Source organism: Eptesicus fuscus, chromosome 9 (assembly GCF_027574615.1).
Source record: "Eptesicus fuscus isolate TK198812 chromosome 9, DD_ASM_mEF_20220401, whole genome shotgun sequence".
Taxonomy (NCBI): domain Eukaryota; kingdom Metazoa; phylum Chordata; class Mammalia; order Chiroptera; family Vespertilionidae; genus Eptesicus; species Eptesicus fuscus.
The window spans coordinates 51062289-51086849 of NC_072481.1; the positions used below are offsets into that span (position 1 = coordinate 51062289).

General features: G+C 38.6%; 1 protein-coding gene across 1 annotated transcript in view; it reads right to left on the minus strand.

Moving 5' to 3' along the window:
- The window catches only part of NEGR1 (neuronal growth regulator 1), an 885056-nt gene that overhangs the window by 208423 nt on the left and 652072 nt on the right, over window positions 1–24561 (minus strand). Inside the window, exon 5 of the mRNA XM_054721081.1 lies at window positions 8989–9109. Coding sequence (XP_054577056.1) covers window positions 8989–9109 — 121 coding nt within the window. The remainder of the gene's footprint in view (window positions 1–8988; window positions 9110–24561) is intronic.

The window sequence follows — 24561 nt, forward strand, 5'->3', positions numbered from 1 at the left end:
AATTTTTTATCCTGCTACATTGCTGAATTCATTTATTAGGTCTTGTAGTTTTTGATGGAGTCTTTGGGGTTTTCTATGTATAGTATCATGTCATCTGCGAATAAGGACAGTTTTACTTCTTCTTTTCCAATTTGGATGCCTTTTTTTTCTTCTTCTTGTCTGATCATTATGGCTAGCACTTCCAGTGCTATGTCAAACAGGAGTGGTGAAAGTGGGCATCCCTGTCTTGGTCCCATTCATAGGGGAAATGAGTTTAGTTTTTGCCCATTGAGTATGATGTTGGCTGTAGGTTTGTCATATAAGGCTTTTATTATGTTGAGGTATGATCCCTCTAGTCCCACTTTGCTGAAAGTTTTTATCAAGAAAGGGTGTGGCATTTTGTCAAATTCTTTTTCTGCATTGATTGCTATGATTATGTGATTTTTGTCTTTCAATTTGTTTATGTGATGTATCACATTTATTAATTTGCAGATATTGTACTATCCTTGCATCCCTGGAATAAATCTCACTTGGTCATGGTGTATGATCTTTCTAATGTAATCCTGGATCCTATTTGCTAGAATTTTGTTGAGGATTTTAGTATCTATGTTAATCAAAAATATTGGCTGGTAGTTCTCTTCTTTGTGTGGTGTCTTTATCTGGTTTTGGAATTAGAGTAATGATGGCTTTCATAGAAAGAGCTTGGAAGTGTGCCTTCCTCTTGAATTTTTTGGATAGTCTGAGGAGGCTAGGTTTTAGTTCTTGTTTGAATGCTTGGTTGAACTCCCCTGTAAAGCTGTCTGGACCAGGGCTTTTGTTTGCTGGATGATTTTTGATCACTGCTTCAATTTCTTTGGTAGTTATCAGCATATTCAGGTTTTTTTGGATTCTTCCTTATTGAGTTTTGGGAGATTGTATTTTTCTAAGAGTATGTCTATTTTGTCTAGGTTCTCCATTTTGTTGGAATAGAGCTGTTCATAGTATTTTTTCATAATCCTTTGTATTTCTGTGGGATGGGTTGTTACTTCACCTCTTTCATTTCTGATTTTGTTTATTTGGGTTCTCTCTCTTTGCTTCTTGGTGAGCCTGGCTAGAGGTTTATCAATCTTGTTTATCCTTTCAAAGAACCAGCTCTTGGTTTTGTTGAATTTTTTTTTTTGTGTGTGTGTGTGTGTGTGTGTGTGTGTGTGTATGTATGTGTGTGTGTGTGTGTTTTTGTCTCTATGTCATTTAGTTCCACTCTGATCTTTATTATTTCCTTCCATGTGCTTATGCTGGGCTTTTCTTGTTGCTCTCTTTCTAACTCTTTTAGTTGTAGGGTTAGATAATTTATTACCATTTTTTCTTGTGTTTTTTTTTTTTTTTTTGAGGTAGGACTGTAGAGCTATGAACTTCCATCTCAGGGCTGCTTTCACAATGTCCCATAGATTTTGGATTGTTGTGTTTTCAGTGTCATTTGTTGCCAGGATGCTTTTTATTTCTTCTTTGATCTCTTTGGTAATCAATCATTCTTTATTAGCATGCCGTTTAGCCTCCAGGTGTTTTATTTGTTTTCATTGTTTTTATTGTAGTTGATTTCTAATTTTATGCCATTGTGGTCTGAGAAGATGCTTGATATGATTTCTATCTTCTTGAATTTGAAGAGGCTTTGCCTGTGCTCCAATATGTTGTCTATCTTTGAAAATGACCTGTGTGCACTTGAGAAGAAAGTATATTCTGTGGCTTTGGGGTGAAATGTTCTGAAGATGTAAATTAATTCTATCTGATCTAGTGAATAATTTAGGATTGATGTTTCTTTGCCAATTTTTTTGTTTAGAGGATTTATTCAGTGGTGTTAGTGGGGTATTAAAGTCCCCTACTATGACTATATTGCTGTTGATCTCTCCCTTGATATCTTCCAGAAGTTTTTTTATGTATTTGTGTGCTCCTGTATTTGGTGCATATATGTTTACCAGAGTTATATCTTCTTGTTGAATTGCTACCTTTAGTATTATGAAGTGGCCTTCCTTATCTCTTGTTATGGCCTTCACTTTGAGGTCTAACTTGTCAGATATAAGTATTGCTACCCCAGCTTTTTTTTTTTCATTTCCATTCACCTGAAACATTTTTCCCATCCCTTTACTATCAGTCTGTGTGAGTTCTTTGTTCTGAGGTGGGTCTCCTGTAGACAGAAGATATATAGGTCATGTCTTCTTATCCATTCAGCTACCCTATGTCTTTTGATTGGGGCATTTAATCCATTTACATTTGAAGTTATTATTGATAGGTACTTATTTGTCACCAATTTTATTCTTTATGCCTGTGTTCCTTCTTCCCTTTCTATTTCTTCTTTTTATAGCAGACTCTTTAGCATTTCTTGCATTGCTGGTTTGGTGGTAATAAAATCCCTTAGTCCTTTTTTGTCTGTGAAGCTCCTGATTTCACATTCAATCTTGAATGATAGTCTTGCTGGGTATAGTATTCTTGGATTCAGAGCCTTGCTTTCTTTGACTTTGTATATTTCATTCCATTCCCTTCTGGCATGATGTGTTTCTGTTGAGAAATCAGTCAATAGTCTGATGGGAGATCCTTTGTAGGTAACTTTCTGTCTCTCTCTGGCAGCCTTTAAGATTCTCACTTTGTCGTTGGTGTTTGCCAATTTAAATATAATTTTTTCTTGGTGTTGGTCTTTTTGGGTTCATCTTATTTGGGACTCTGTGAGCTTCTTGGACTTGTGTGAGTTTTTTCTTGCCAATATCAGGGAAGTTTTCTGTCATTATTTCTTCAAACAGGTTTCTATTACTTGCTCAGTTTCCTCTCCTTCTGGCACCCCTGTTATGCAGATGTTGTTTCATTTTGTGTTGTCCCAAAGTTCCCTTAGGCTCTCCTCCTGTTTTTTAAGTGTTTTTTTTGTTTGTTTTTTTCCAGTTGCTGCTTTGCTTGGGTATTTTTTCATATCTTGTTTTCTAGCTCACTGATGGGGTCCTCTGCTTCTTCTAGTCTACTGTTGATGCTTTCTATTGTGTTCTTTATTGCAGTGATGTCATTCTTCATTTCTTCTTGGTTCTTCTTCATTTCCTCTTGGTTCTTACAGATGTTGTTGAATTTGTCTTCCATCCTTTTCAGTGTCCTTATGAGCATTGCTCTGCATTCTTTCTCTGACAAATTCCTTGCCTCCATTTTGTTTACTTCCTTTTCTGGTGATTCCTCCTTTTCTTTCATATGGGGGCTGTTTCTTTGTCTCCCCATGTTCGCTCCTGTCAGGGTGTCTGGTTATGTAGCTCTCTCTCTACCATGTTGACTCTCTCCAGGTGATCTCTGACCTTTCCTCCCACGGATTGCCTCACCAGCTGTGTTTAATTTGCCAATTCTGTGTGGATGTTATTCGATTCAGCTGTTCCTTCTATTCGCACTGTGAGAAGGCACAGGACCCATTTGCATATATGGCCGCCACCTTGTCTTCCCCTGGACAAAATTTTTAGGCACCCGTGGCCAGGGAGGCTGGAGTCTTGGTGTTTGTGGGTTTACAGCTAAGGCAGCTAGTCCCTGGGAATTGTGGCTGTAGGTTCCCAGGAGATATCCAAGGTTTCCCCGGGTGAAGGTAAGGCTGGGCTTCTGATCACAACTGCTCTCCCCTTCAAGATGGTGCAGTCTCTGCAGCTGAGCTGGCCTCCCAGGTAGAGATTTCAGCAGTAATAGAGGCTGTCTGGCCAGTGGAGCCTGGTCCGCTAGTCCCCAACAGTCCTGTGGAATATAACTGTCCCTCACACACACATACACACAGTCTCCGCATGTCTACCCACTCTCCTTTCAGTCTCTCACTGACACACTATCTTGCAGCCTGCTATCCCATCGGCAGCCAGCTTGGATTGACTGAATGTACAGCTTTTAAGCCATAGATTAACTTAATTTCTTGTCATCAAAAATAAGATTTGCTTAATAGTACTTTCCTGGTCCAAAGTGTCTTTTCACTGCATATATAAGGAGTATATTTCTTCTCATCAATCTTCTCTATTATTAAGAAAAAAAAAACATATTTAATCTGTGTCTCTCTATATAATTGAACACACAACTCTGATTTTCCCAATATTTAAATTTATCTGAAGCAAAATTAAGTCTAATTGTACTGTCCCTGCCAGGTATGCTAAGAGAGATTACAGTGTTAAAAAATATGACCATTTTATAGCAAGGAATAATATTTTCATAACAACTATTAAAACTTGAGTCATTCTCAATATTTATCTAAACAGTGCAATAAATTAAGGTCAAGTGGCTAATATTTATAATACAAAATCATTATATTATCCATGATGGAGATAGTATGGGAGTCATCTTTGAAGATGGCATCTAATGATACTTATCTCCTGATACTTATGTCCCTGTGTTGCTCCTCTACATTGATTAGGATCACCCTGTGTAGTAAATCAAGTATTGCAGAAATGACAGAGCCTGGCATCTGAGACTTGGTCACAAAAGATACCTCAGCTTCTACCTCGCTTTTTCTTGGATCACTAGTTTTGGGGCAAGTCAACTGCCATCACGTTGACAGTCCAGCAGTCCTATGAAAATGTCCCACATAGTGGTTAACTGAGACTCTGTCAATAACTAGCACTAACCTGCCAGGCATGTTGGAAGTGAGCTATCTTAGAAGAAGATCCTCCAGCCCACCTCAAGCATTCAGATGCTGATGAGAGATCCGGAGCCATAAATGTACAGCTTAGCTGACCCTGATTACCTGACCCAAAAAACTGATTGAGATAATAAACGATCACTATTTTAAGCTGCTAAATTTGGGGTTAACTTGTTACTTGTCAATAGATAACTAATAATGTCAACATATACAGGGAAAAAGAATATGGACTAAGAGGTTGACAAATCGTATACAATAAAGAGGTAATATACAAATTGACCCTCACACCCTCACACAAGATGGCCACCACCATGTGGTCAAAGATGGCCACCACAAGATGGCCAGCAGGGGAGGGTGGTTGTGGGCGATCAGGACAGCAGGGGAGGTCAGTTAGGGGTGACCAGGCTGGCAGGGGAGGGAAGTTAGGGGTGGCCAGTCTGGCAGGGGAGGGCAATTGGGGGGGACCAGGACAGCTTGGGAGGGCAGTTGGGGGGAACCAGGCCTGCAGGGGAGGGCAGTTGGGGTGACCGGGTCAGCAGGGGAGGGCAGTTGGGGGCAATTGGGCTGGCAGGGGAGGAGTTAAGTGTCGATCAGGCTGGCAGGGGAGTGGTTACGGAGTGATGAGGCTGGCAGACAGGTGAGCAGTCGGGAGCCAGCAGTCCTGGATTGTGAGAGGGATGTCTGACTGCCGGTTTCCACAGGGATTGGTCCTAAACCGGCAGTCAGACATCCCCTGAGTGGTCCCAGATTGGAGAGGGTGCAGGCTGGGCTGAGGGACACCCCCCCAGTGCATGAATTTCATGCACTGATTCTCTAGTCTAAAATGTATTTTGATGACAACTTAAAGTAGATAGACTCCAAAGGGCCATATCTCAGTTTTGCCTTCAGTAAATTGAAAATAATAAATTGTACCTCACAGAGATTTGAGGACTAAAAAAAATTAAAAGTATTTAAAGGGCCTAGAAAATGATTTGTCCTCAGTAAGTATTTGCTTTTTTTTTTAATGTTCTTTAAATTGTGCTAAATTTGACAAGACTTGATTTTAAAGGTTATCAAGTAGATTATTTCCAGTACATAGAGATGGATTTCATAGGATGCAGAATGCTATACAGAGAAAAGACTAAGGATGGTCAGGTACTGTCTCTGTTTTTGTTTGTGCTTATTTGTTTATATTTATTTTATTGAATATCTGACTTTGAACATTTAAGAGAGGTGAATTTTTATAAATATCTCCTTAAATAGAAGTAAAGAAAGTGTATAAGTTATTTCTGAATATAGTTGTAAGCCCCAAGTATAAAAGATCTCTAGGAAATAAAATTTCTCCAGATGTTGCAGAAACTCTCCTTGACTCTGACAGGGTCTCTGACAGCTTCGTGCTCTAGTCAGACACCTGAAGGTCAATAAAACAACTGAGAAACATGCTGTATCTGTTTCTTCTCTGTGTGCCTACTTTGATTCCACTATTTTTGTGTCTTTGACTAAATAAATTGGGAAATTATAACTGGGTGTTTTTATGTGTCATATTTCCTTTTGCTAATTCATAATTGACTTGCAATGCCTTTACGTTTGGCTTTTAACATTGATATTTCAGTTGATTTTTGATAGACTCTGAGGGGCCATAACTTAAACTAAGTGCCATAGTGAAGGGGTTAAATTCATGGACTCTGCATGAAGAACTGCAAGACTTTTTGGGTTCAAATCCAAGCTCTGTCACTAAGTGTATCAATTTGTGCAAATTACTCTGAAAACACTTTGTGCTTTTATCTCTCCCAAACAAGATGAAAAAAATAACAATATCTATCTTACAGGTTCATTATAAAAATAAGCTGGTTAATATTTATTAAAAATTTGGAACACTGCTTGTCAAATAGCAATTGCTTGTGAGTTTTTCATTTTGATGAGGTAAATATTTGAATGGCCTGGGCTCTGAAACTACCATGTAGATCCAATTAGTGAGTGTAACAACAACTGCTCAGCAACAAGCATATTTCTTTCTCCTATTTCCTGCAGATATTTAAGTGTGCTTTACTCTAATATTGAGAGGAATTTGTATATTATTATTATTATGTTTGAGAATTTGAATATTTACTCAACTCTAACCCTGACAAACATAAATGTATACTTTCATCTGAAATGAAAATATGTTTGCTATCTACAGATGCATTTGATTTCACAGCTCCTAGACCTTCTCTAGGTGTACAAGTGTGTTGGGGAGCGACACTAATTGGGGAATATTAATCTATCTTTTTATGAGTGGTTTTAAAATTCTTTGAAAATCCAATAAAAGCTATAGTCCATCTCCTCAGTAGGAAAAAAAAATCACTGAAGTTATGACTATGAGCATCAATTGGCATTTTGCTATAATTGCTATAGACCAAAAAAGTGTACTAAGGATTATTACAGCCATTTTTTTAAAGGTGCTGTATTTAGGAAAGGGAGAGAAAGAGAATATGAGAGAGAGAGAGAGAGAGACAAAAAAACACCCCCAAAACAAATGAACAATCAAACAATTCAGGACATCACCTCATAAAATATTGGAAGCAAAGTGGACTTTCACAAATGAGCTCTCATTTGCACTACTGGGAATAATTGTTTGTTAGGTTTTAAGAAAGAAATGACACAAGATCAAAAGTGACTTTGAAAGGTATGTAACATAGTTTGTCATTATTTAAACTGTTTTTTAAAATTTTTTAATTATTTTTTGTGGAGATTCAGGGATGGGGTGGGGGGGGGGAGGTATGGGGAGACTGCAAGGATGTCCCATGAAATGAAGGTTTCTGAGCAGGTGAAATTAAGGTTCTATTCATCCATCCCATATCTACCAGAGAAGTATTACTTTCATAGGTATTACTTTTTGGGCTTTCAAACAAGATTGCATTTGAATAAAGGAGTTCATAACTTTCAAAGGATTGAGAACCACTTTTCTAGATGATTGTCCATAAAGATAATCACAAATTGAAGTTATCTTGCCCTGGAACAGTTGCTAAGTGGTTAGAGCATCCACCTGTAGGCCCAAGGGTCGAGGGTTTGATTCCTGGTCAAAGGCACGTACCTCGGTTGCAGGTTCCTCAGCCCCGGTAGGGGGTGCATGTGGGAGGCAATCAATATATATGGCTCTCTCCCGCTGATATTTCTCTCTCTCTCTCCCCTCCTCTTCCCTCCCTTCCATTCTCTCTAGAAATCAATGGAAAAATATCCTCCAGTGAGGATTAAAAAAAGAGAAGAAGAAACAAATATGCTAAAGAAAAACACAAACAAACAAACAAATTGAAGACATCTCAACTGAGGTAATCAGAATCAACCAGAATCTGAGAAGGTTGTATTAGAGGATACATAATCTTATAGGATGCAACAAGGGTGGCCCCAGAGAGGTTTGTTTTATTCTAAGTAAATAAAAACACAGGGGCTTCCATGAAGCCACAGAAAGGTAGATTTGAAATTAGTAAAATCATTAATTAATTAGTTAAAAGAATTAAAAAGTGAATATCCCAAATAGTAGAAGAGATTCTATACAAAATAGCTGCTTTTTTTTTTTTTTTTTTAGGTAAAGCTACAGTCATGGTTGAACCTAACATTTTCTTGAATACCTCCCTCCTTATTTTAAAGTGAAATATATAGTTCTACTTTATAGCTACTACCCTTCCCTCTACATCCCATCTTCCAGTTAATCCACAGGGGTCCCACTCTTCTTTGATAGCTAAGACCAGCTAAAGAGGTTTGAATGAGCTTACTGGTTGAAAATAAAGAGAAAGTAGTGGAGTCCTGACTTCTCTTGTTCAAACGCTCTTGCCAAGGCCTTCTGAGGTTTCTCAAGGGGACAATCATACAGAGCTGAAGTTAGAGGAGCCTTAAAAATCACATTGGATAGTCCTTTAACCATGTACTTTATTTCCTCTACAGCCCCTTTAGTGACAGAATATCTAAAACACAGTGAGCTATAAAACAGTGTTAGAATGTCTTGGGGGAGAGCAAGGCAGGTGAGAGGGTTGAGTCTCATCAAGGAAGCTGGGCAGAGACAGAGGCTCCCATGGCTTTTGGAGTGCTCTCATGGAGTCTGTGCCCAAGTCCTTTAAGTGCTGGTTTACTTCCCAATTAAACGCGGTTGCCAGCAAGAGCAATGGTGTGCTGGTTCAGAGGGAGAAGCACAAATAAAACAATCAGCGATGAGGGATTTGCAGGCATTTCTGAGATCATATAAACCAAAGTGGACATTTCTTCAGGATGCTATTAGCTACTCTTCTTTCCCATGTGGGACCCCCCTCCTTTCAGTTTGCTTGCCTGGGAAGAGGCTGTTGAGAATCATTCAAGCCAGTTAAAGAAATTGCTTAAAGTAAGTATCTGAAACACAAACCCATTAGCTCAAAGTGCTTGGAACACAGTAACAATCACAAAGTCCTTACTTCTTTTCTCCTTTGTACCATTCGAAGGCCGGAGGCGGCACACCTGCACCTTCGCATCTTATCAATCCACTGCGTCCGGGGGCCACGGTACCGGATTTAATTTCCTGGATCGTAGGAGCAACTGAAAAAGAAACACACACAAATAAACTGGTGGGTAAGTACAAATAATCTTCAGCAGAAATATAACACACATATATTTCCATTCCTTCTAAATCCAAAGCAATCTTACGCCTGATAGGCCAATGCATCACATTTTCAGGGTGTTATGCTTCTAATACAAGACTTTCAGCTTCATTTTTCACATTGGACAATAGACGAATGTTCTCAGAGAGTGTAGAGTAAATGCAATACATTTTGGCCTTGCTTCCTATTGGAAAATGGCATTGGTGAGGGACACACTTCATCTACACTCCAGTCAAACTATACTCCAATAATAGCTCTCAGATATTGAGTGATCACTGGAAGCCAGTCACTGGACTAGGTGATTTTTGTTCGTGATTTCCTCACAGCAATACTTTAAAGCTAGATGGTATTATACCTTTTTACAAATGTAAAAATTGAAACTCAGAGAAGGTAAGTAATTTGTCTAAGGTCACACAGCTGCTTAGCTGGAGAATTTGGACTTGAAGTCAGGCATGCTGACTCAGAACCTAAGCTCTTTCAATATTCTGTGCTTTTCCCTGTCTGCTCCCCATGCATTAGCTCTTTAGCGATTTTTTAAAATGTGGTTTCTTCTACCTGGAATGTTGTTCTTCCTCATTTCTACAGATTCAAGTGCTAATTTAGGTGTGACCATCTCCAAACTCTTCCCTATTGCTCTGGCTACAAACAGTTTTCCCGTCTTTAAGTAGTGTTTATAAATTTCTCATACCAAACTAGTATTTCTATCTTGTATTGCATTTATTTATGAGTAGCTCAGGATTCCTTGTTAGTTTCCTGAAGGCAGGGTAAATATGTGATCAATTTGCCATATTCAGATCTCAGAGCACAATGCTTGGCACAAAATGATGCTTGAAAAGGTTTTTTTGTAGAATAGTCATTCCTTTATTTATCAAATAGTTATTGAGCCATCAATAACTGTCAGGTATTTCCCAAGGCACAAAACAATTAAACTTCTTGACATGATGAAGCTTATACTCTAGGGCAGTGGTCAGCAAACCATGGCTCGTGAGCCACATGCGGCTCTTTGGCCCCTTGAGTGTGGCTCTTCCACAAAATACCACGTGCGGGCGCTTACGTACAGTGCGATTGAAACTTCGTGGCCCATGCGCAGAAGTAGGTTTTTGGCTCTCAAAAGAAATTTCAATCGTTGTACTGTTGATATTTGGCTCTGTTGACTAATGAGTTTGCCGACCACTGCTCCAGGGGGATGGAGAAACAGAATATAAGCAGTAAGTATCATAAATAATTAATTTAAATGAAATGTTAGAATCTGATAAAATATATAGTGAAACATACAGCAAGGTAAGAGACATTAGAGCAAGGAATGGATTGCAGTTTTATGTAGGGTAATTTGATTAAGACTCAATGAGAAGGTAAGATTTAAGCAACACAAGTCTTCCAGGAAGAGGGAGCAGCTTGCAGTAAGGTCTGAGGCTCTAGAAAGCTGATTCGTTTAAAAAAATCAGTGTGGCTGAAGCAAAGAGACAGAGAGAGAGTAGGAGATGGAATGTGATGGGTGATTTTGTGTCAACTGGACTGGGTCACAGAATGCTGGATGGATATTTGCTAAACATTATTTCTTCGTGTGTCCATGAAATATTAGCATTTGAACCAGTGGACTCAGTAAAGTATATTGCCCTCTCCAATGTGTGTTTGCATCATATAATCCCCTGAGGGATTAAAGAGAAAAAAAGGCACAGGGAGAACTCACCTCTTCTCTGCCTAACTGCTGAGCTAAGGCAGCCTCTGAGTAGTTATTATACCATTGGCTCCCCTGGGTTTCAGACTTTCAAACCAAGACTGAACTATACCATTGGCTTTTCTGGGTCTCCAGCTTATAAACAGCATATTGTGGGACTTCTCAGCTTGTATAATCACTGAGTCAATTCCTTATTATATAATCTGTTTATCTCTATGTGTGTGTGTATATATATATATATATATATATATATATATATAAAGTTTTTAGCCATATATATACTAGAAGCCCAGGTACATGAATTTTTGCACAGATGGGGTCCCTCTGCCTGGCCGGTGATCGAAGCCTATAGGGGGCCGGCCCAGGGGGTGGGACCCCGGGAGGTTGGCTGGCCGGGGGGAGGGTTCCTATCCCTGATTGGGGTGAGGGGTCTGATTAGGGGTGGGGCAGTCCAAGGGGAGGGGCCGCAGGTGGTTGGCGGTGGCTTATCGGGCCCAGATCGGACTCCGCAGTGCACATCATAGTGACCAGTCATTCTGGTCATTTTGGTCATTCTGCAGTTTGGTCACTGGGCTTTTATATAAAGTTGTGTGTGTGTGTGTGTGTGTGTGTGTGTGTGTGTGTGAACACACACTTACATACATATATACATAGGTGTTTGTATATACAGTTGACCTTGAACAACACAGATTTGAACTGCATGGGTCTACTCATATGCAGATTTTTTCCAATCAATTCATCAGATCATTGTTTGGAGATTTCCTTAGTACTCTGAGGCAAACATATCAATTACACTAGGCTAGCATAAGGCAATCATATTGCTGCTTCTTTATTACCAATGCATGAATGCCTATATATAAATACCAATTTCTTTTTCACATTATCTTTTCATTTTTGATGTCTAGGAAGCTCTTTATTTCACCTTCAATTTTAAATGATAGCCTTTCTGGGTAATCTTAGTTGTAGCTCCTTGCTTTTCTTCACTTTGAATATTTCATGTCAATTACTTCTGGCCTGAAATGTTTCTATTGGGAAATCAGCTGACAGGCTCATGAGAGCTCCCTTGCAAGTAATTTTCTTTCTCTTAAGATTCTCTCTTTATCTTTAACCTTTCCCATTTTAATTATGATGTTTCTTAGTGTGTGCCTTTTTGGGTTCATCTTGATTGGGACTCTGTGCTTCCTGGACTTGTGAGTCTTTTTCCTTCACTAGGTTAGGAAAGTTTTTAGCCATTATTTCTTCATACAGTTTCTCAATCATTTGATCTCCCTCTTCTCCTTTTGGTACCCCTATGATGTGGATGTTGCTATGCTTAATGGTGTCCCAGAGGTCCCTTAGACTTTCATTTTTTAACATTCTTTTGTTGTTGTTGGTCTGTTTTGGTGTTTTATGTTACCTTGTCCTCTAAATTGCTTATTTGATTCTTGGCTTCTTCTAACATGTTGTTGATTCTTTCTAGTGTAGTCTTCATTCCAGATATTATGTTCTTCATTTATAACTGTTTCTTTTTTTTTAAAATATATTTTATTGATTTTCCACAGAGAGGAAGGGAGAGGAATAGAGAGCTAGAAACATCGATGAGAGAGAAACATTGATCAGCTGCCTCTTGCACACCACCCACTGGGGATTTGCTCACAACCAAGGCACATGCCCTTGACCAGAATCGAACCTGGGACCCTTCAGTCCACAGGCCGACGCTCTATCCACTGAGCAAAACCGGCCAGGGCATAACTGTTTCTTTTTTATTGTTTCTATGTCCCTTGGATCATATGGTAAAAGTATGTTTAGTTTTCTAAAAAAACACAAAAAAAAACACCTGTCAAACTGTCTTCCTAAGTGTTTGTACAATTATGAATTACTACCAGCAATGTATGAAAGTTGCTATTGCTCCAAATTCTTGCCATCATTTGGAGTTGTCAGATTTTATTTATTCTAATAAGTGTGTAGTGGTATCTCATTTTTAAAATTTGCATTTCACTTATGACATATAATGTGGAGTGACTTTCCACATGCTTATTTGCCATCTGTGTATCTTCTTTGGTGAGGTGTCTATTAAGGTCTTTGGGCCATTTTTAAAATTGGGTTGTTCATATACTTATTATTGAGTTTTAAGTGTTCTTTGTATATTTTAGATAACAGTCTTTTATAAAATATGCCTTTTACAAATATATTCTCCCATCTGTGGCTTGTTTTTTAATTTTATTGATAGTGTTTAACACAGAGTAAAAATTCTCATTTTAATAAAATCTAGTTTATCAATCATTTCATCCACAGATCATTCTTCTTGGTATTATATCTAAAAAGTCATCACCAATCCCAAGGTCATCTAGATTTTCTCCTATGTTATCTTCTAGAAGTTTTATTTGAATGTCTTTTTTAGTATTTTCTTTTCAACCAATATTTAAAACATAGAATACATTTTAAATAACATTGTGAGAAAAAGTTCAATATAATAGGAACCTTGAGGATGGAAATACTAATTCATTCAGATGAATGACTTGAGTAAATGTGCACTTTGGATATATTTTAGGTTTCTTTAGAAAGCAATAAAAAAGTACAGAGTTTAATGATTTTTCAATATGTGGTGAATATGAAAACTGTAAACACTCTTACAACAGAACATTGCCTTTTCTTTAAAAAATACCCTTGCAACTCCATCATTTTCTGTTAAGGGTGATAATTCACTTTGAAATTATAGACCTCTACATGTCTGTGGTATTTTTATTCTTTTTTTTTAATGTTTTTTTATGATGAGAGAGAATCATTGATTGTATTTTTATTCTTAATAGTAAAAGTTTAACTTATAATTCTGAAAAAAAATCAAAAAAATATTTTTATTAAAGTGCTTGGAAATAATGCTAAAAAAATAATGAACATATTTACCCAGAAAGTCTCACCCATAAGAAAATGTGAGATAATATACATACCAGTACACACATTTTTATATATGTACTAGAGGTCCGGTGCACGAAATTCGTGCATGGGGGTGTGTGTCCCTCAGCCCAGCCTGCACCCTCTCCAATCTGGTACATCCCTCTCACAATCCAGGACTGCTGGCTCCCAACCGCTCGCCTGCCTGCCTTCCTGATTGCCCCAAACCGCTTCTGTCTGCCAGCCTGATCACCCTTTAACCACTCCCCTGTCAGCCTGATTGGTGCCTAACTGCTCCCCTGCAAGCCCGATTGCCCCTAACTGCCCTCCCCTGCAGGCCTGGTCACTCCTAACTGCCCTCCCCTGCAGGCCTGGTACCCCCCCCCCCAACTGCTCTCCCCTGCAGGCCTGATTTCCCACAACTGCCCTCCCTTACAGACCTGGTCTCTCCCTTGGTGGCCATCTTGTGGCAGCCATCTTGTGTGTTGGAGTGATGGTCAATTTGCATATTACTCTTTTATTAGATAGGATAGGGGCCTGGTGCACGGGTGGGGGCTGGCTAGTTTGCCCTGAAGGGTGTCCTGGATCAGGGTGGGGGTTCCCTTGGGGCACAGGGTGGCCTGGGTGAGGGGCCTGTTGTGGTTTGCAGGCAGGCCACGCCCTCCAGCGACCCAAGAGGAGGCCCTGGTATCTGGGATTTCTTTATCTTCTATAATTGAAACTTTGTAGCCTTGAGCGGAAGCTAGGGCAAGCCAGGGAGGGTGGAAAGTTTGGCTTCCTCCATTGCCAGGGAAACCCAAGCCTCCTGCTCGCTCTGTGGCAGCCATTTTTGGGGGGATTTATTTATCTTCTATAATTGAAACTTTGTAGCCTTGAGCAGAGGCTAGGGCCATCCAGGGCGGGGGGAAAGCTTGGCTTCCTCCATTGCTGGGGAAACCCAAGGCTCCTGCTCTCTCCAGCTCCATGGCTGCAGCCATTTTTGTTGGGATTTATTTATCTTCTATAATTGAAACTTTGTAGCCTTGAGCAGAGGCTAGGGCAGGCCAGGGTGTGTGGAAAGCTTGGCTTCCTCCATTACTGCAGAAACCCAAGCCTCTGCTTGCTCCGTGGCCACAGCCATCTTGATTGGGTTAATTTGCATACTCACTGCTGATTGCCTGGTGGACGTGGCTTGTGGGTGTAATGGAGGTACGATCAATTTGCATATTACTCTTTTATTACATAGGATATCTGTAAATATATACTACATATACAGGGTGTCCAAAAAATGTATACACACTTTGACAAATGATAGCTCAAATTTTAAAATGAATTCTATTTTTAATAAACACTACCTTTATAATTTAAGCAAAGTGTCTATATACATTTTTGAGGGATACTATATATAGACATATACATATATATGTATATGTGTGTGTATATATATATATATATATATATATATATGCACAAATACAAATACACAAACACTCAATCATATCAGGAATTATTTTAATAATGGTTTCTATATTAAGCAAAGATTCATGTTCCCCTATTAAAGGAAATAAAATATACAAAAGACATCTTACCTAATAATAGACAAACATGTAAATTGACTGTACCTCCGCTACACCCATAGCCAATCAGAGTGAGTATGCAAATTAACCCAAGAAAGATGGTGGTTAATTTGCATACATAGGCCCCAGCGCCTGGGTCCCGGGAACATCCTGGCACCCAGGTCACTCTGAGGTAGGCCCTGTGTGGGCCCTGTGCAGCCTGGGAAGGACCTGAGCCAGGGGGTTCCTGTGCAAGGCCAAGCCTGCAATTAGAGCTGAGGGGGCAGGGGCGGAGCCGGTGATCAGAGGTAGCTGGGGGTCCCCTGCCCAGGCCTAAAGCATAGGCCAGAGGCTTTAGGCCTGGGCAGGGGTGGAGCCGGTGATCGGAGGGAGCTGGGACTCCCCTGCTCAGGCCTAAAGCATCGATCAGAGGCTTTAGGCCTGGGTAGGGCCCAGCCAGCGATTGGTGTGAACTACAGAGGAAACACCTTTTCTGACTGCTCATTGGCTAAGCTTCCTGTATGCCACTGGTAATATTCTTAGTAACTGGGATAATAAGAATCCAAAAAGGTGATCTAGGATTTTTCCACCACACTTCTGGAGAAAAAAATGAAAGTCTGCTGCTGGAGGGCTAAGAAATTACATATCCTGCCCTAGCCAGTTTGGCTCAGTGGATAATGCCTCAGTCTGCCGACCGCAGGGTCTGGGTTCAATTCTGATCAAGGACATGTACCTAGGTTGCAGGCTCCTCCCTGGCTGGGGCCCAGGTCAGGGCTCATGCAGGAGGCAACCAATCAAAGTGTTCCTCTCACTTTGATGTTTCTCTCTGTCTTTCCCTTTCTCTTCGACATTCTCTAAAAGTCTATGGAAACATCCTCAGGTGAGGATAAAAAAATAAAAAAAGAAAGAAATGTCATATCTTATGAAAGACACATCTTGAAAATGCCTAAAGAAAGTTGTCATTTTTTCATGGTGAAGGGACTGGAGTCCATGTTGATGAAAACACCTTGGTGGCTGTGGTGACTGGCAGTGGCTGCAGCAGCGGGGTGATGGGGCTGGTGCCTTCCCCTGATCAGCCTGGTCGCCTCCCACAAAGGGATGCCAGACTGCAGCTTAGGCCCGCTCCCCGTGGAGAGCGGGCCTAAGCCAGCAGTAGGACATCCCCTGAGGGATCCCAGTATGTGAGAGGGGGCAGGTTGAGCTGAGGGACCCCCCACCCCCAGTGCACGAATTTCGTGCACTGGGCCCCTAGTCTATAAATAAAAACCCACCTATTTGTCTATTATTATGACACTGTTTTGCTTGTGAGAGGTATAGATCAGATTGTATTTTCACTCTTGTCCTCACAAACTTCTATTTCTCTTTCTCCCTGTCACACTTAGGGACCATAATCTTTTATGATATTCAATTGTTATTGAAGATGAAATAACCATATGCAATAGGAGACCCATCACAAGCTTCTATTGATAACCTGGTTAGATCAATTAGTCTCTTGTTTGTCTAGGGGGCCGTGACTCATTACAAACTAAACCATGAAATCTGGAACACTGCCTGCAAACCCAGGCGTAATGAACTGAAATAAAAATCTAATTTGTCATTAAAATGCTTTTATGCAGTACAGCGTGCATATGGCTCAGTACTAGGTGTTTTACCACACAAGTTAAAGGAACATGATCCTCTTGTCAGTGATGAACACAAAAAATGTCATATGGAAGTTTATAAAAGATGAATCAAAAATTAAAATTGAGCATAATAAAAAAGTCCCCAGAGTATTTTTTTGTGTTACAGAATTAAAGAGTTATGAGCTATGGGTAATCAATATGGAGAGGAGAGTCTCACATAGATTTCATTTTGAGGCTAAAATTCTTAACTTGAACTTGAAGGCTCTATTGATTATTCTTGGGAATATGAATAAACCCTTATTCATATTATTCTACCTCTTTTGAAAATGACTGCTTAAGAGGAAGATTAATCCACTTATTTGCTTTTAATACCTTCATCAATTCAACAAATATGTTTATTATGGGTCACATTGATAAAAATAACACTCCTGGTCTCATAGGAATATTATTTTTGAGGTTTAGGAATTTGGGGGTTTATTTTTTTTTGGGGGGGTGTACATACATGTGCAAACTAAATATATTTTTAAATTTATATAAATAGTAAGGGATTGATATGAACTGAAATGAAAACTGAGCAAGGTAAAAGAACAGACCCTTACCGACAAGGCATTAATTGAGCAGAGCATTGAATGATGTGAGAAAAGGAATCAAGTGTTTATCTGTAGGAAATTATTAAAGTAAGAGGAAACAGAGAAGTCAAAGGCCTGAGTTGAGAGCCTTCTCGAGACAGAAACCTGTTTAGCAGATTAAAGGAGGAACAAGATGGTCTTTGAATTTTATTCTAAGGAGATGAAGTTTTAGATATTTGTAGTGGAGGAGTGACATGGTTTAATGAACATTTTATAAAGATTCTTTAGCTGCTGTGTGAAACAAAGTCGCAGAGAGACAGGTGAGGAAACAGCACAGCTAGAAGACTATTTTTTGAATGATGAGAAAGTCACTGCCCAATCCACAGGAAAGGTGGGAATTGAGATAATTTTAATTAATTAGATCATTGGTCACATTGGATCTGAATCAACTCATTTTAGTTAACTGGCAGTGACAGGACATTTATAGTCAAATTTCCAAGTTTACATCATTCTGAGCCCTATTACTTTGCATACATAAAAGAGTTCTGTGGCCACAGAAATGTCTGATTATACCCAGTAAGTTTCTTTTCTAGAGCATATCTCAGAAACTGTGATGTATGAATTTCTTATCACATGGAACTTTTTCCAAACATATGAGACCACAAAATTGCAAAAGTTTTTATATTTGAATTTTTGTGGGCCTCTATTTCTTGGGACATATTCTGAGTATACTGGACAGTTTGACTAGTAGATGTCTAAGGTCTATTCTACATTCCATGTTATGTGATCCATGACTTTTCAGGTCAAAAATCATCACTAATTCAACAGGCTCCTGAGCTATAATGTATTCATGAATTTTACATGGGAAGACCTCAATTATTTGCATTATCAAGGTATTTACTTGCCAGAAATATAGACCTCACAACACTTATGACTAATTAATTCTACAGCTGGAGCTATAATCTATATATATAAAAGCCTAAGCAACTGGACAACTGAACAACTGAACAACCTGTTGACAGGTCACTATGACGCACACTGACCACCAGGGGGCAGACACTCAATGCAGGAGCTGCCCTCTGGTGGTCAGTGCACTCCCACAGCAGGCACGCCACTCAGCTGACTGATGAGCTCAAGGCTGGTGAGCACAGATGCCGTGGCAGTGGCGGCGAGCGCAGTAGGGCCAGGATGAGCGGGAGTGGTGCGGCGCCTGGCCTGGAGTTGGGGCTCCTCCCTGGCCACCTGCCACTTTGTGCACTACTGCATCACTTGGGGGATGTTGGACTGCTGGTTTTAGCTGGATCCCCACTTGGCCTGTGGGGATCAGGCTGAAACCATCAATCTGACATTCGCCTGAGGGGTCCCGGATTGTGAGAGGGCACAGGCCAGGCACAAATCCATGCACCAGGCCTCTAGTAATGAATTATAAGCATGCTTGACTAAGTCATACAAAGCACTCCTTTCCCACTAAAATGTTCCATGTCCTAAGAAATCAAATTGGGCCCTTCCTAGAAAAGACAATCAAATAATACAACCTGAGTGATTGCTCCCAGAGCCTATTTTTTTTTTACCACCACACTCCATTGCTCTGTGAATTCTGGCCATAGACCAGCAATGCAAGCTGTTTTTATAGGGAGTGGGAGTGTAAATGTGTGCATCTACATGTGTTTGGGTTTCTGGAACTGTTTTTCTTTCCATGGAGATAGTTTTTTGTTCTGCTCAGATATAATGTCTTTCTATTACATTAAAGTAGCAAAGAAGACCTCTCAAATTGATGAGTACAAATGGCATCCTTTGGAATAAACTGATTCACCTTTATTGCTGAAGTTTAGGGATAGTGCCTTTATGTCAGATTGTATATGACTGTGACCTGAAGCAATTGAACACTAAAACAAATTAATTTCAGAAAAATGTTATTATACAGATGTGGGGAATAGCAAAGAACAGATGTTGGGAAAAGCCAGGAGTGAAAGGGTATAGAAGGAATATTTAACTCCTGTGTGATTAGATGCTTATAAAAGAACATTCTTCCCTTTTCATTTACTCAGTGGAATTATTTCCTTTCATTGTTTAGCCAGTAATTTCAGGATGAAGATAATTGAAGGTTCTTCATCCCAAACTCCAGGCTCTGCAGGTGCAAGCAACAGAACCTTAGCATTTGGCACCCAATAAGCCTAATTGAGATTCAAGTTTTTTTTTTAGTTACATGACACCAGCCACAAGACATCCTTCCTCTCTTGCCATTCTCAATGGGAATGTTGGTTTTGTACAGTCTTATTATTAAAAAAATAAGAAAGAGTGAGCCTTAGTGAACTGAGATAGTTGAAATGAAACTTGAGAGTTCCAATTGCAAAAGTATTTTGAACATCACCTTTTCCCTCTCAAAATGATGGAAAATGATGAAAGTACCATATTAAATAATTACAACAATAAAGAAGGATGAGAATTAGTAAAAGAAAACAAGTCATTAAGAAATTCATCCTATAGAAACGACATAAAAAAGCACTGTAGTAAATAAGTATGTTGACCTTGGTCTAGATTCTAGAACTTGTGAGCTACACTAAAACAGCCTTGATCAAATAGACAATCTTTAAAAAAAATCTAAGGTTTCCAGTACCTATCAGAGAACACATCATATAGGATGTGTTCAGTAAACTATTGTCACAGATGAAAATTGATGATAGTTGCATAATTTGATAATCTTTCAAAGGTTGCCATTGATCCCAATGAAATGGATCACAAGGTCAATAACCAACTTCTATGAAGCAAATATATCCTTGCATTATGGACTAATTTCTTCTCACAGAAAACTAAGAACTCCATGTTATTGCTAAGAGAAACATTTTTTAAAAGAATTTATTTAGTGAGATTTTTTTTTTTGAAAAAAGTCACACTACTGAAATACAGCTGAATCATAATTTTCATAACATAAAGGACTTTCACATTGAATTACATCCCTGGCTGCTTTCTCAGGGGATGAAAATAATCCAGTTTATAATGTACCTCCAGCTTCCCAAGACCTTAAACATTTAGCCAGTGGCAAAATAGTGTAGTAAAAAGGATCTGCTTTGCAGTCAAACAAAAGTGGTTCTAACATTCATTGTTTACCTAACCCTTCTAAACCTTAGTTGTTTTTCACCTGCAAATTAAAGAATGCCTACTTCCCAGGATTGCTACATAGACAACATAAAACACATCATGGAAAGTGCTTACCTCAGTGCTTTTCACTGAGTTAGAAGTAAACATTAGCTATTACTAAATAGGAATTATTACAAGTTAATAGGGTATCACAGATATGCTTCATTTAAAAGCATGGAATCATGATAAGGTCTGGATAGAAAAGGGAATTGATTTTTTAAAAAACACATTGTTTAGGTACTGTAAACATGTGATGAATTTAATCAAAATCTGGACTAGTATATCATTTTTACTCTCCCAGAATTCCATCCGCATTCTACTTTTTTTAGTGTAGTTAACCAAGAAAATGCTCCTTAAAAGGCATTTGTGGTAAATCTTGTCTTATTTCTTGTTGACCAAGAAGGAAGAGGCATAAGTTCATAACTGTGATACAAAATAAAAATTGTATGGAACACAAAAGGTATCCTCTCATGAAAGACATGCAATTGTGAAGGTACATTATAGGTTAGGGCATACATACAGAAGATCATTGTAAGGCATAAAAAGGATCGATGTATTGATTCAGTTAAGCATGTGATGAGATCATTTTCTCTTTCACAAGAAAGACAATAAGTGGAATTTCATATATAAACTTGACTTCCATAGTTTTATTAAACATGTAGTGTACTAAGCTGTTATCTCAGATCCCTTATGTTTGCACATATACATAAAAACAAAATATTTTGTAAAACATTTCAGAGCTAAGATAGCAATTGCATATTAAGTCTGATTTTAGGGGCATTGGTGAAGGCCCTTGCATTGGTCTCTTAAAACCGTTAAAGAAAAATCTGTACATTTTTTAAAACTAAACATCAAAGATTCTTTTCCTAAATTTATGGTTTGATGCTTTTATAATAATTAACATGTTCAAAGTGGCTAAATATATGCAAGCTCTCATTAGCCGTTTATATTGTGGTGTGAATGGATCTGATAGTGTGTTGATTATTAATGTGTATCTGCTAGGAAGCATTGAAGAATGAATGGTTGGGTTATCTGTGACTCATGAAGTCAATAAAAGGACAATAAGGAGAGAAAGGGTTATATAATGAGGAGTTTGTTGGTGCTTAGGCAGAATTCATTCATATATAATGTTTTTGGCAAGGATTAGCACTAGCGAAATTACAGCTTGAAGTAGCTGTCCCCTTATAGTCAGCAAATGCTCACTCCAGAGATGCATCAACTGTAAAATGTCTGAAATTTTTTGGGCCACCAGTTTTATCAATAGGAATTAAATGGTTCACTGTTTTCCTAGCTAGTGAACCCAAACTTTCTTTCTTCAGACTGCACTCATGATTTGATCTCTTCTCTGTTGTCAGTCATGCTGAAACTATAGTTGTATATGATTGATTTGGATACATGGGACACATTTGCAAGAACTGTGAAGTTGGGATTTCCAAAGACATGTCTATTCTCAGCATGTGCTATCTTGACCATCTTGTAACAAACGTTGTCCATCAATCTAAACCTTCTTAATTCTTAAACATTTGAATGCTTTATTTTCCTATTAAAGATATTATACATTTCCTAATATAAAATTATTTTTTAGTGAATACCCCCCCAAAAATAAATTAAAGATGAGAAGAGTTCAAATGCTTTCTTTAGATTACCCAGAAAACATGAAAATATTGTTAGGAATTTTTTTCTCATGAGGAAAATTTTCTAGTTGTGGTAATCAGTAAAGATATGTTATTTAAACTTCTATTCTGTGCTTTTTGTTGCTGTTGTTATGTTGCAAGTCATGGTTCATTTTCAAAGATTAATATTGATCTCTCAGCATATGAATAAATAAGTCATATATAAATTTAATATTTTTGCAGTCCATAAGTGTTAAAAAATGAGAGCAATGAAGATGTATTTGGTAATAGATGGGGATAACACCAGCGGAATCTTTCCTTGGGCTAGTTTCTCACCAGACCATGTTTCTCTCTGGCCCCAGGGCCAACTTCTTCAAGGACCTAATAGTACATGTGAAGGCACAGGGAGCCTTGAGCTGGTATGGTGTTGGCCCTATGCTGAGTAATCACTGGACCCGATTTTTTAGTTGACTGAATGGCTTATTATTTCTTTTTGTTTCTGTGCCCTTCAATAATCTTAAAATAGCACATTTAAAAAGCTGATTAGAATTGTTTAATTATAAGAAAATGAACAATTCATATTACTAATATATTCTAAAGAGTTACTTTCCAAACATATTCTTAGAAAAAAGAAAGCATTTAAGTAGATAAAAAATTAAAAATTAAAATAAAAAATAAGATTTATATTATAGAAATACAGTTGTAAACTATTCTTTTCTCCCTGCCCACCATCCTCAAATGCATGACAGAGAATGTTAGATGTCTAGCAAGAATATAGGAATGTGTTAAGTGAATGACATTTTCCAAAAGTATAGGCACAGATTCCCTAGTAAGAAAATGAGCATTGAACTGAACCATTTCTCCTCTCCATGTATTTTGAGGTAGCAATCCACTGTGTCCTTACACCTGCATCATGGAAGTTGCATTGCTAAAGCATTTCTATGTGATTTAAAGAGTAAGGCAACAGAGGTCATGACAGTGACACAGATGTTCTTCATGCATAGACTTGCCATAAACTTATGAACAAGTAGAAAAACAACACAGCAGAAAGGGATGCTAGATGTAGAACTTAGAGGTAATTTTTCTTTGCATTTGTAAAACACAGTTTCGCATACTTCTATTTATGGAGAAAGCTAAATCACAGCAAACATAATACGTAGAAACTAAAATCAAAAGAATAAGAAGACATAAAGTAAGAGAGACATTTTACTCACAAATAGTGTATCTTAAAGAAATCAAAAGACGTGGGAGGAAGTGTGGTAAAAGCACTGTAATTTTCATAGACAATAGTATGGAATATTAGAGAGTATGAATGTTTTACAAAGAAAAAATGTCATCCTTCATAAAATGATTAAGCTAAACATGGTGTGAGGAAACTCCAACAGCCAAAGTAATTTAACAACTAAAGGGTGCGTCAAGAAAAGAAAAGTCTGACTGACAAGTAAGAAATTCCATGTTAGCAACAGCAGCACACAAATGTCTGGGCCCTTTCTCCCTTTGCTCAGAAAGAATATATATGTATTGTATTCAGCTGCTACCCTCCTTATAATCTCAATCTTATTTAGTGCCCCTTACGTCAAAAATCATGAGATTCCTCTCTATTTATTGCACTCATCCTGTAAAACTTATCTGTGCATTTGATGAATAATAACAACTTTATTACCAGTCCACAAGTGCCATTACAGAACATTCCCAAGTCTTGAGAGACTCTATAATTTTGTAGGTCTGCCTTTAAAATGCATCTTATCACTCCTCACCACCTTATAACTACTATGATGGTGCAAGCCAACATTATCTCTTGCTTGGAAATCTCACTACTGGTAACCCCTGGTTTTGCCTTTCCCCCTTGATAGGCCACTCTCAGTGTCGTGGCCATAGTGTTTCTGTTAAAACAAGAGACATCCTCCACCCTTACTATTACCCACAACAATGCTCTGGCTTCCCCCTTCTCTCAGAATAGAAGTCAAATGCATTACAGTTGTCCATGGATCCCTAAGTAATCTGACTTGCCTGCTCTTTCTCTGACCATACTTCTGTCCATTTTCTCTCTTGCCCAATCAGCTCTGGCCACGCTGGACTGACTACTATGGTGGATATTCATGGAACATGGAACAAGAATGTTCCTACTTCAGGTTCTTTATACTTGGTTATTCCTCAGTCTGGAATACTCACCCCTCAGATATAGATATGTCTTGCTTGCATCTTCATTTCCTTTTAGGCTCTACTCCAACTTCACCTTAGTGAGGAGGACTACCCTGACCCTGTATATAAAATATAATTTTATCCCCTTATGTACAACCCCTTCCTTTTTAACCTTCATTATTGTTCTCATTAATAACAATCTCCATATGACATAGCATATAT